Source organism: Balearica regulorum, chromosome 1 (assembly GCF_011004875.1).
Source record: "Balearica regulorum gibbericeps isolate bBalReg1 chromosome 1, bBalReg1.pri, whole genome shotgun sequence".
NCBI classification, from domain to species: domain Eukaryota; kingdom Metazoa; phylum Chordata; class Aves; order Gruiformes; family Gruidae; genus Balearica; species Balearica regulorum.
The window spans coordinates 194056617-194068932 of record NC_046184.1 but is presented as its reverse complement, the minus strand read 5'-3'; the positions used below and the strand labels follow the sequence as shown (position 1 = coordinate 194068932).

General features: G+C 38.7%; 1 protein-coding gene across 6 annotated transcripts in view; it reads left to right on the top strand.

Moving 5' to 3' along the window:
- Positions 1–12316, top strand: part of PDS5B (PDS5 cohesin associated factor B) — a 119145-nt gene that overhangs the window by 81973 nt on the left and 24856 nt on the right. For all 6 annotated transcript variants that reach the window (XM_075742029.1, XM_075742027.1, XM_075742028.1 and 3 more), the window contains exons 23-24: positions 676–812; positions 7950–8073. In XM_075742029.1, the coding sequence (XP_075598144.1) occupies positions 676–812; positions 7950–8073 (261 nt within the window). The remainder of the gene's footprint in view (positions 1–675; positions 813–7949; positions 8074–12316) is intronic.

The window sequence follows — 12316 nt, the reverse complement described above, 5'->3', positions numbered from 1 at the left end:
AGCTTGTCTCAAAACACTTGAAGTTTCCATTGGCAAAAGACAAGTTATCCTAAGTAACAGGCTTTGAGGCTTTTCTTTAAATAGCCGTGAAAGAAATACTCCTTTCCAGGATGAGCTATCTTAATATAGGTTGCTACTCAGTCAGAATGTCTATGAAGTGTGTTTTAATTTATGTATCTTAAATTTAAACTCAAATATTACATATATAAATAAAGAATACATAGGGATTACTTAAGCACAGGAATTACAGGAACACAGGAAGATGAAAATGTGTTCTGCTTTTTGATCCAGTAACATTTTCTTAATAAGTATAAATTGTTTTGCCTCTTCTACAGTGTTCAATGGATGTAAGCTCAATTAAGATAATGTGTACACAGGACAAAATATGTGACTGCTTAGTTGAAGAAACAGTTCAAACTTTAACTAAATGTTGTATGGTTTTTACTTGCTGTAATAAATGCTTGACTTTCAGTGAAAAGTTGCTGTCTAGTGAGAGTACGTCTAGTTATCTTTCAGTATTTAAATGATGTTTTGCAGCCTTGACAGGCTTATGTTCGTAGCAGCAAAAAGGTCTTGGAAAAATACCATGTGATTAAATTAAGATAAAGATTATTTAAAAAATGAGGTTCATGGTGTGATTTGACTTCTGCATATCAATTTATTTTTTTTTTTCAGATTCAGGCCATTAAGATGATGGTTCGATGGTTGCTAGGAATGAAGAACAACCACAGCAAGTCAGGAACTTCTACTCTGAGGTTACTAACAACAATATTACACAGTGACGGAGATTTAACAGAGCAGGGGAAAATTAGGTATGTAACAGATGGTAATGTTTTGATGTCTGTGATGATGCGGTGGGGAGAGTTTTAGTCAAAGTAGTACTTAAACTATTCTGTTAGACTGCTTAACAATTTATAGATCTTATTTTGTAAGAACTAATGGTAAGCTTGGTTGGATTCCTACATAAGTTTGAGTCTCGGGTTTTTTAACGCTGTAAATATAGCTATATTTTAACGTTTTTATCTTGTTTGCTTTCTCTTTTCTTCAGAGGGCTATTACTCATATTGCAAGAATAAACTGTGAAACTTCCTCTTTCCCATTGAAAATTGGTTTTAATTTTTTATGCAGCTTGCTCTTCCTGATGTACCAATTGTTGTGTATGCCAAAGGCCCACAGGCTGATAATAGCATGTTGCAGTAAACCAGGTGGGAATAGCTAGAACATAAGGGCCTTCTGCTTAAAGGCAGACTTCAATCCCTTGAGGCCTCTGAAAGTGAAAGGAAGAGGAAGATGTGTAAAGAGGATTAAGTCTCAATAAATAATTTACCTTTTAGGTGATTGTTAGACAACGTATTTGTTTTTATGGGTATCTTCATCCTCTGTGGTAGGAGAAGTGACAAGTTGTCAGCCACTATTGCTTGCCAAACACTGAAAATTTATTTCTGCAAAAGCTATTAAGGGCATGGGTGGGTTGTGCCAGTATCAGTGAAAAGGTTTTAATTTTCAGGTAGAGTTTAATGTTATACAGTGATTACGCAGATAGAACCTTTGTTGTGTGTGCAAAATTGCAAACCTGAGAATTGTCTAGTATGTTATCTTTGTAGCAACTGTGTAGTCTTTCTTTGAGTTCCTTGTAAATAATTGTTTCATAGTTTTAAATTCTGTAATGTGACTATTCATGGCAGTTACTAGGGAGTTAAGTGGCTGAAATTTACTTTTCAGCATAACTGCTCAGAGTACATTGTTGGCTTATCCAGTAGTTTATGAATAGATCAGTTCTGTAGGTCCTGTGTGTTTTTATGCTTGGAGTGATAATTCCTTACTGTGCATGTTTAAGAAATTTAATTTTCCCACTCTTTTTGTACTCAAAACTGTAAATAATAATAGAAACTGTATATAATGATGTGGTCAGTTCTCCGTTATTAAAGTTAATGGAGGGCTGGGGATACTTTTAGGGGAGGGAGAAAGCTGCAATGACATGTGAGGTTGTTCTGTGTTAAAGGCAGCCCTTCAGCCCCAGAGCTTGGAGCTCTGCCTGGGGATGGATGGTGGGCCAACTGCAAGCTTATGGGTTAGGATTAAAGAGCAGACTAGTATGGGTGACCTTGTAGTTGGTGTCTGCTGTAGGCCCTCTGACCAGGAAAAGGAAGTGGATGAGGCTTTCTATAAACAGCTAGAAACAATTTCATGTTCACAGGCCTTGGCCCTCATGGGGCACTTCAACCACTCCAATACCTGCTGGAGCACCAACACAGCAGCACATAAACAATCCAGGTATTTCCTGGAGAGCATCAATGACAACTTCCTGACACAAATGATAGAGTAGTCAACAAGGAGAGGTGCTCTACTGGACCTCTTACCAGCAAGGAGGGACTTCTTGGGGGTGTGAAGGTTAAAAGGCAGCCTTGGCTGTAATGACCATAAGATGGTGGAGTTCAGAATCCGGAGGGCAAAAAGCAAAATCACAGTACTGGATTTCAGGAGAATGGATGTGGGCCTCTTCAGGGATCTGCTTAGTGGAGTCCCATTGGATAAGGCCCTGGAGGGAAGAGGGGCCCAAGAAAGCTAGTTAGTATTCAAGCATCATCTCCTCTAAACTCAAAAGTGGTCAAAGCAGAAGGTCAGGCAAATATTTCAGCAGACATGTGTAGATGAGCAAGGAGCTCCTGGCAAAACTCAAACTGAAAAGAACGGATTGAGGTCAGCCCTGAGGAGAAGGACTTGGGGGTATTGGTTGATGAAAAGCTGGACATTAGCCGACAATGTGCACTCACGGCCCAGAAAGCCAACCGTATCCTGGGCTGCATCAAAAGAAGCATGACCAGCAGGTCAGGGGAGGTGATTCTGCCCCTCTACTCCACTCTCGTGAGACCCCACCTGGAGTACTGCGTCCAGCTCTGGGGGCCCCAGTACAAGAAGGACACGGAGCTGTTGGAGCGAGTCCAGAGGAGGGCCATGAGGATGATCAGAGGGCTGGAGCACCTCTTCTGTGAGGACAGGCTGAGAGAGTTGGGGTTCTTCATCCTGGAGAAGAGGAGGAGGCTCCAGGGAGACCTTATTGCTGCCTTCCAGTACTTACAGGGGGCCTATAAGAAAGATGGGGACAGACTTTTTAGCCAGGCCTGTAGTTATAGGACAAGGGGTAATGGTTTTAAACTAAAAGAGAGTAGATTCAGGCTAGATATAAAGAAGAAATTTTTTTATGATAAGAGTGATGAGGTACTGGAACAGGTTGCCTGGAGAGGTCGGGGATGCCCCATCCCTGGAAACAGTCAAGCTCAGGTTGGACGGGGCTCTGAGCAACCTGGTCTAGTTGAAGATGTCCCAGCTCGTTGCAGGGGGATTGGACTTGGTGACCTTTAAAGATCCCTTCCAACCCAAACTATTCTATGGTTCTATGAGGTATACAGAAGGTAGAAGTAGGATCAGGTAACATGGCAGGAATACAGAGAACACTGTCTGAGACACAGTTAAGAAAGCCAAAGCCTAACTGAAATTTAATCTAGTGAGGGATGACAAAGGCTACTGAAGAGCTTAAGTAAATAGGTGACAAAAGGAGGACTAGGGGAAATCTGTGCCTGCTGCTGAACAAGGCAGGAGCCCTGGTTACACAGGGCATGGAAAAGGTTGAGGTACTCAATGCCCTCTTCACCTCAGTCTTTACTAGCAAGACCAGCCTTTAGGAATCCCAAGCCCTGGAGACCAGGGGAAAGTCTGGAGCAAGGAAGACATACCCTTGGGGGAAGAAGATCAGGTTAGAGAATATGTAAGCAAACTGGACATGCATAAGTCTATGGTTCTTGATGGAATGCACCCATGAGTATAGAGAGAGCTGGCAGATGTCTTTGTGAGACCACTCTTGATCCTCTTTGAATGATTGTGGTGATTGGTAGAGGTGCCTGAAGTCTTGAGGAAAGCAAATGTCCCTTTATATTAAAAAATGACAGGAAGGAGAACCAAGAGAACTAACTATAGGCTAGTTGGCCTCGCCTTGATCCCTGAGAAGGTGAAGGAACACCTGGGCTCTCCAGTACGAGAGAGATGTGGAGCTACTGGAATGAACACACTGTAGGGCCATGAAGATGCTTAAGGGATTTGAACATCTGATGGATGAGGAAAGGCTGAGAAAACTGGAGCTATTCAGCCTAGGGAAGAAAAAGCTCAGTGGGGATCTCATCAATGTTTATAAATAACTGGATGGAGGGTGTAAAGAAGATGGAGTCGGGCTGCTCTTAGTGATGTGCAGTGACAGGACCAGAGGCAATGGGCACAAACTGAAATACAGGAGGTTCTGTCTGAACACAAGGAAACGCTGAACGCTGCTTTTTCACAGTGAGAGTGACTGTGCACTGGCACAAATTGTCCAGAGAGATGGTCGAGTTTCCATCCTTGGAGATATTAAAAAGCCGTCAGGACACTATCCTGGGCAGCCTGCTCTAGGTGACTCTGCTTGAACAGAGGGGTTGGGCTAGATGATCTCCAGAGGTCCCTTACAACTATAACTATTCTGTGGTTCCCGGTATTGCATTTTGGTGAAAGCTCTAAGCTGCATGGAGGGCAGGTCTCCTTTATTCTGTTTGTGAGCTATATCACCTACACTAACAAGTACTCTCAAAGCCTGAAGCTGAGGTATATTAGTTCTGCATGGAGCTTGCTGGTATCTCGCTGACACCTCCTGACCTTTATCCTTTACCCTTTGAGAACGCAACAAGGATATCTTCTTTCTGGCAGTGCTTACTGTGTCTCTACCGTGCAAATCAGATGCTGCTCCTTCCAAATTAGAGTCAGCTTTGGAAAGAGTAAAATTATCATTCAATACAAAACATGATCTCTTAAACTATACTTGATCGGATGTCATTCTATGTAGAGTCAATTTTTGTGTTTGTGGCTTGCATTTTTCTTTTGAACAATGTATAATTTGTTAAAGATAATTGAATTAACTGAAAGTGGCAGGGTTCCAGAGACATTTGACAGGCCATTAGTTATGTTGTAATCATCTCGGTGTTATTGTCCTCATTAGCCATAAAAATGGCTCTGTCCCCATGCCTCTTTAAATCTACACAACTGTACTTTTCAGTGACAGTGTAAGGGAATGGCATTTTTTAAATTTCAAAATACGGTTCAGCCTAGAGTTCCAGGTGAAGGCAAGATCCTACCTGGAAAACAAATAAAGAAATTCCTACTCTTGTTCATCCTTCTCACATTGAAGTAGTAGGATTGATGACTTTGTTGAATTGCTTTTAAAACTACAACTGATTGCTTTGAGACATTAGCATGTGTAGGTTAAATTCACCAATGTCGGATTTTTTTAATAATGAATTTTGTCAACAAATAATATCTCAACAGTCCTTTTCAGGTCTTTATTTTTCTTCTTGTAAGTTATAAACGGACATACGAATTTAAAATTCAAGATTATACTAATTTTCTATTTGTGGTTAGGTAAAACTGCTAAGTTGAATCTTGCATGTCTTTGTAGTAGGGTTTTAATTTTAATCTATACTAAGCATAAAATAAGAGTCTTTCTGTATCAGAGGACACTAGCTGTTGCTGGAAGTATGGGTATTAGATATGGATGTGAATTGAGAGTTTTCTGAAATGCTATCTGCATTTTCCTTAAACTGAAGCTTACCAAGACAAAAATTACTTTAAAACTTTGGATTTTAGAACTTCATAGTTCTGTGCTATAGATAATGTGCTACACATCTGATACGCAACATTTTCAGAGGTTGTATTCGAAAGACACTTTTTGTTCTATGGAACATGGAAAATACTTAGAAAATTGGACACTGGCATTTATCCTCTGGAGTAGAAGAAAAAATGTTAAGTGCCACTTTGTAAAGTGAGAGAAGATGATATGCACCAGATACGTTTTGAAGATGTGTTTATTTGGATTATCTTTGTGCAGCCAACCACCTTAATTAAGACTATGTTTTGCACTTGATAACATCTTTCCATGTGGTTGCAGTTTGTTCTCATTTCAAACATCTGGTCTTCAGCAATAGTAACAGCACTCGAGAAAATAAACATCCAGGTCCCTCTGGTATCTCTTAAAGAGCTTCTGATAGGACAAGGGCATCCTTGGTACTAATTTTCAAAATTATTAGCAGTAATTAAAAACTGCAATTATATCATGCAGAAACTTTTATTTCAGCCCTAATAATTGTGTGGTTTTGGCATAACATGGATCAGAATATAGCTTTTAGCTATAACAATTTGATCAAAAATAAATCCTCAGTCAAGAGTTTCTTCTAAGATAATCCTTTTGGGAATAAGATATACTCATAACTAACACTGTCCTCCTCTTTCTTCCCACAGTGTGCACAGATGCTTGTGGGTATTTGTGACATACACAGGAAAAAAAAATCATTGTTAATATTTAGCCAACTTTTATATAAAAATCTTTGATTCAATTTTCAGAATTAAATGTTATCACTACCGAAGCTGAGGAAGAGGGAAAGTTCTTAATCTTATCCCTTCCTTTGGCTCAATCACTCTGTACTTGTGAGTCATTATTGCTCAGTTGTCACTGAAGTGCAAAAATTGAATCTTTATTGGGTTCACTTATCACAGTAGATGCAATTTAAAGTGAAATTTAGCATTTAAGAACTAGACATTACCATGTTAATCTTCATGCCTTGTTTGAAAGTTAGTCCAGCTTTTGTCCTGTCACTTGGTTGCTTATGATCTATTGGGGTTTTCTTGAAATGTCATGGTTTCCATAAAATACTGAGGTGTGTATAAAGCCTGATTACATAAATTTTAAGATTTAAGCTCTTTGATGGGTATTTTTATCATGCGCTCTGTTTTTAATAACGTCTATGTCATTCTTTAAATGCTTTTTACAGTTTTCATGGTAATGGTTTTAAGACTACAGTGTTTGCTCTTCCTAAGAGTAAAGGGAAAATGATTAAGAAGTTAAACAATATTTGCCCTGCTTAAATGAATAATTATTTCTGAGTAAGAATATGACTTGATTCCTGTTCCACATTATCAAAGGAAAAAGCTGTACTTACTACTTCTGAATAGAATTCATTAGTGTTTTAAGTGAGATGCATAAAACTTAATTCTTTTGTGTTTGAGCTGAAGAAAGGCAGAAGTAATATATTTTACTGAAATGAATTTCCTAAGAACAATGAAAGCTCAACTGTTTGTTAATGCACACATTAAGTGGATATCGGTTTGCAAAACTCACGTGAAGATGCTTTTGGTATTCTGATAATCTTTGTAAATATGGTTGTAGGTTACAGAAAAAACCCATTCATCTTTTGATATGAAAATTAGCAGCAAATGGTTGGAGCGCTTTGCTAGGTGGGAGTGCAGTTTGGGTGTGCAAGTCAAGTTACAACACTTAAAGCATGTTGACATTTTTTTGTTTGCTAAATCCTTTTTGCTATTGTATTAGAAATACAAATCACTTAGTCACCTATCATAATATCTAATTAATTTCTGTTGACTTGCAGCATGGATTTTGAGCTGTCATTGCTAGAAGAAGTTTGGCAACTGTGGGGACTAGAAATGGGCTACTTTTTTGGCAGGAGTCCCCAGCTGAAGGAGAACCAGCACATTGAACAGAAGTATTTTACAGGCTAAATGAGGTCTCTGAGGGGCAGTTTGGACTGTGCTGGTCCAGTGCACAAGTTAAAACTGTTTCACACCCATGTGGAACTTTTAGGAAGTTTCAAGGAAAATTTTCATTGCTAAGCAGGTCAAGGTAATAGGTCTGTGGTAATAGGCTGTAAAATGTGGTGCCATGGAAACTACTTCTGATTTGAAGTTACTTCTGCTGCTTATTGGTGGGGGGGAAGAGGGTGGCTAAGTCCATGGAAACTTTTCCTTCTTCTTAAAGTACCTGTTATTCAGCAATGCAAACTTATTGGGATTTAATTAAGTCAAATAATTACATAATTTTTTACTAATTAACCTTCATAATCTGTGTGCTTGTTTTTCAGTAAACCTGATATGTCTCGTTTGAGGCTGGCTGCAGGGAATGCTATTGTGAAGTTGGCACAAGAACCTTGTTACCATGAAATCATCACCTTAGAACAGTACCAGCTGTGTGCGCTAGCCATAAATGTAAGGAAATTAGGTGGGGTTTGTGGGTTATCAGCAAATGTGTGAGTATATATGCTGTTTGTTCTATATGTTGTGTATACTTCTGCTAATCTGATTTTATGTGAAACGTTCAGCCTTGGCATGAATTTATTTTCCCACTACATAATCCTGAAAACCAATTTTGGATAAGAATTAGCTCTCTAGCATTGGGCTGCCCAGTGGGGAAATGCTAATTTACAGTGAAATGTTAGAATATTGATAAACCAAGGAATTCAGTATTGATTTAAAGTAATACCCTAGCTACATTATGACATTTTAGAAGTTGAAATGAGGTGATATAAAGTAGTTGGACTGTGGTGACAACAGTGACCTTGGTTTCTTGATACTTGGGTAGAATATATTTCAAATGCAGAGGTCTGCAAAGATAGTTGACATTCTTTAAATATTGGAAGAGATAGGGAGAGATTTCTCATAGATGTTGGAATTTTCATCCTTAATTTCTGCCTGTGAGCCCAAACTAGCAGAAAGGAAATAACTTTCAAATTATAAGTAGAGGAACAGAGATCGTCTGTGTTCCTGTCTTGTAGACTTGGCAAATTCTACGGAAATTGATTCACACCCCAAGAGTAAGGTGGTCACAGAGGAACTCATGTTGATGTTACTTGTGTAACTGCTGGTATTCTACTGACTTTACAAAAGTCAGGAAATCTCTGGAAGGAATCCCTTCTAGAAGATATCCTCAGTAATAATGATATTCCATTCTAAATCTTAATTCCTGTGACTGGCTAAAGCTTTAAAAGCTGCAACCAATTTTAAACGTCAGATTTGAAATTGGCGTTTAATATTAGAAAATACAAAGTATAGCTCCTGTGTGGATATTGCTGATTTTCATATAGAGTATGTTTATTTTCATAGAGTATCTTCTTAAGTTGTTTGGAGTTGGGTACAGTTAGGCTAGAAAAATCATTCATATACCGGATTAAGACAGTCTGTATTAGGCTTGTATATTGTTTCAACAATGTTTATGTGGATTTTAAGCTTCTGTGTTCCTGTGGAAAGGAGCTCTTAGTTCCCAAATTGTATGAAAAACAAGAGGAACAAAACTTAAAAGTACTTAAGCAGATGAAATCTAACAAAAATGCAGCAGAAATTCAGTGGTAATAACTGAAGGTCTTTACATCCAAAGCAAGGACTGATACTTTTCAATTTTGCTATTCCAAAACCTAATAGAAATGTTAGTCTTGTTCAAAAAGAGTTTTAAAGATTTTTACAATTCAGAACAAAATTAGTAGAGAGTAAAATAGCCACTTATTGTAATGACAAATGAGATCTGTCTCTGTTCTGGAAAGGATATTCTAGCCGGATAATGTCATGCCTAGCCTTATCAATATAGTATTTGCACGTTCTGTTTTCTTCCGATCCTAGTGGTCAAAATCTGTTCTCTTCTTCAGTCATTTCCCTCTTGCGGCAAATTTTTGTTTATTGCAAATGTTAACCTTGCAGTTCTTGTCTATCAGAATTTGCCTTCATTGTTTTGACTCTTTTTTTTTTTTTTTTTTGCTATGTTAGGTGTAAGCTCCTTGCCCTCCTTTTCATCACTGTCTCTCACTTTCTTTTTCACTTTTTACTTTATAGCTATATCAGTCTTAATTGTTTGTGGATATTGATAACAGATGTGTTGTTACCTTTTTTGGCTATCTTTGGGACTAATGCTTTCAAAAACCCTCAATTTTTGAAAGATTTAAGATATAAATTAGAAGAACATAATACGGTCATCAACATTTATAAACAAGTTAGCATTACATCTTACTATAGAATCATAGAATAGTTTGGGTCAGAAGAGACCTTAAATATCATCTTCCCATTAGATTAAGTTGTTCAAAGCCCCATCCAACCTGGCCTTGAACACTTCCAGGGAGGTAGAGGGGGCATCCACAACTTCTCTGGGCTACCTGTTTCGGTGTCCTACCACTAAAAAATTTCTTCCTTATGTCCAATCTAAACCCTACCCTCTTTCAGTTTAAAATGGTTGCCCCTTGCAATGTCACTGCAGGCACTGGTAAAAAGTCTTTCTCCATCTTTCTTATAGGCCCTCTTTGTATTTTGAAAGAATGCAATAAGGTGTCACCAGAGCATTCTCCAGGCTGAGCAACCACAACTCTCTCAGCCTGTCCTCACAGGAGAGGTGCTCCAGCCCTCTGATCAGCTTCGTGGCCCTCCTCTGGACTCAACATCTTTCTTGTACTGGGGCCCCCAGGGCTGGATGCAGTACTCCAGGTGGGGTCTCACGAGAGCACAGTAGAGGGGGAGAATCACCTCCCTCGACCTGCTGCTCACACCTCTTTTGATGCAGCCCAGGACACGGTTGGCTTTTGGGGCTGCAAGTGCACATCGCTGGCTCATGTCCAGTTTTTCATCCACCAGTACTCCCAGGTACTGCAGAGCTGCTCTCAATCTATTCTTTCCCCAGTCTGTATTGATACTGGGCATTGCCCTGACCCACGTGCAGGACCTTGCACTTGGCCTTGTTGAACTTCATGTGGTTTGCACGGGCCCACCTCTCCAGCCTGTCAAGGTTCCGCTGGATGGCATCCCTTCCCTCTAGTGTATCAACTGCGCTACCAGGCTAAACCATGTCAGCCAGAACCAGGACACAGGCTTAGTGTTGTCCACAGGCTTGCTCAGGGGTGTACTCAATCCTGCTATCTTTGTTATTAATAACGATATTGAATAGTACTGGTCCCAATATTGACCCAAGGGATACCACTTGTTACTGATCTCCATTTGGGCACTGAGTTTTTGACCACAATTCTTTGGCTGTGGCCATCCAACCAATTTCTAATCCATCAAATAGTCCATCTATGAAACCCATATCTCTCCAATTTAGAGACAAGTATGTTGTGAAACTGTGTGAAAGGCCTTTAAGAACTCCAGGTAGATAACATCACTTGCTTTTCCCTTATCTACCTATGCAGTCACTCCATTATAAAAGGCTACTAGATTAGTCAGGCATAATTTGTCCTTTGTGAAGCTACATTGGCAGTCTGTAATCTCCTCCCTGTGGATATCCATATGCCTTGACATAGCTTCCAGGAGAATCTGTTCCACTATAGTACCACATTTGTCACTTTTTCTCCTCATTTCTTGATTTATTTTTTTTTCTTTGCCTTTTGTGACTTTATTACTTGTTTACTGGAATTTAGATTGTAAGCTCTGTCAGGACGGGAATTCTGCCTTTACTTTTCTTTGCAGGTCCTAATGGATTTTGAGTACTCATGAATAACTTCTGTCGAACTTCTTGAGGTCTTCTGCAGTTTCCTTTCTCTCTGCCAGGCTATTGAATTCAGATCCTCAGATGCAGAGTAACTGCAATGGTTTCAGTGACTTTTGTGCTTACAACCATCTGTATATTTGGTTTTTGAGATACTTGCATATGCACATATGCATACGTATATGTTTATGCTTAGAATGTTTAGTATTGGAATCCATTTCTTGATGGTAGACACTGATTATTCTAAAAGTTTATTCATTCTTAACACTATCAAGTCTAGCCACAAATTAGGACATTCAAGTAACATCAAGGTCAACTCTAGTATTATGTAATTTACAGCAAATTTTCTTTAAGTAGACAAACTTAAACAGATTAAACAAAAGGAGAAGCTTAATTTTTAAGTAATGATTGCACAGGTTCTGCTATAGTTCTGTGTTGGCTATTTTTTTTTTTCTCTGAGACTGCCATTTTGTAATGTGGAATGATTAGAGCGCAGAATACATAATTAAATGTTCTCGGTAATTGCTGTATTAAGGTTGCACTGGTAAATACAGACTTTGTGATGATTAAATGCATGTAGTTTTAGTCATTTAATAAGTAATGTATGTGTTTGGCCGAACCTGGGAGCTAACTAGCATTTAAGATCTTTGATCTGCAGAACAAATTTTGATGTCAGAGCTTCATATCAATGTAGAGTAGAAAACAATTGAGCATAGTGTTAAGTAGTTCAATGTTTAACAGGCTTTAAGACCAGATTTAAGATCTAATAAGCCTAGCTGTTGAAAATGCAATTATAATTGTATTCAGAATAAATCATCTAGATTGCATGTTTTATTTGTTAAAAAAAAAATAAATCCCAAAGCTTTTCAGTTTCCTCTGTCAACTCTGAGAGCACTTTAATTGTTTATGTGAGTCTATCCATTTTCAAGAATCAGAGTTGCATCTGAGGGGTACATGCTGCTTTGCAAATATTTTTTTTTTAAAATATTTTTA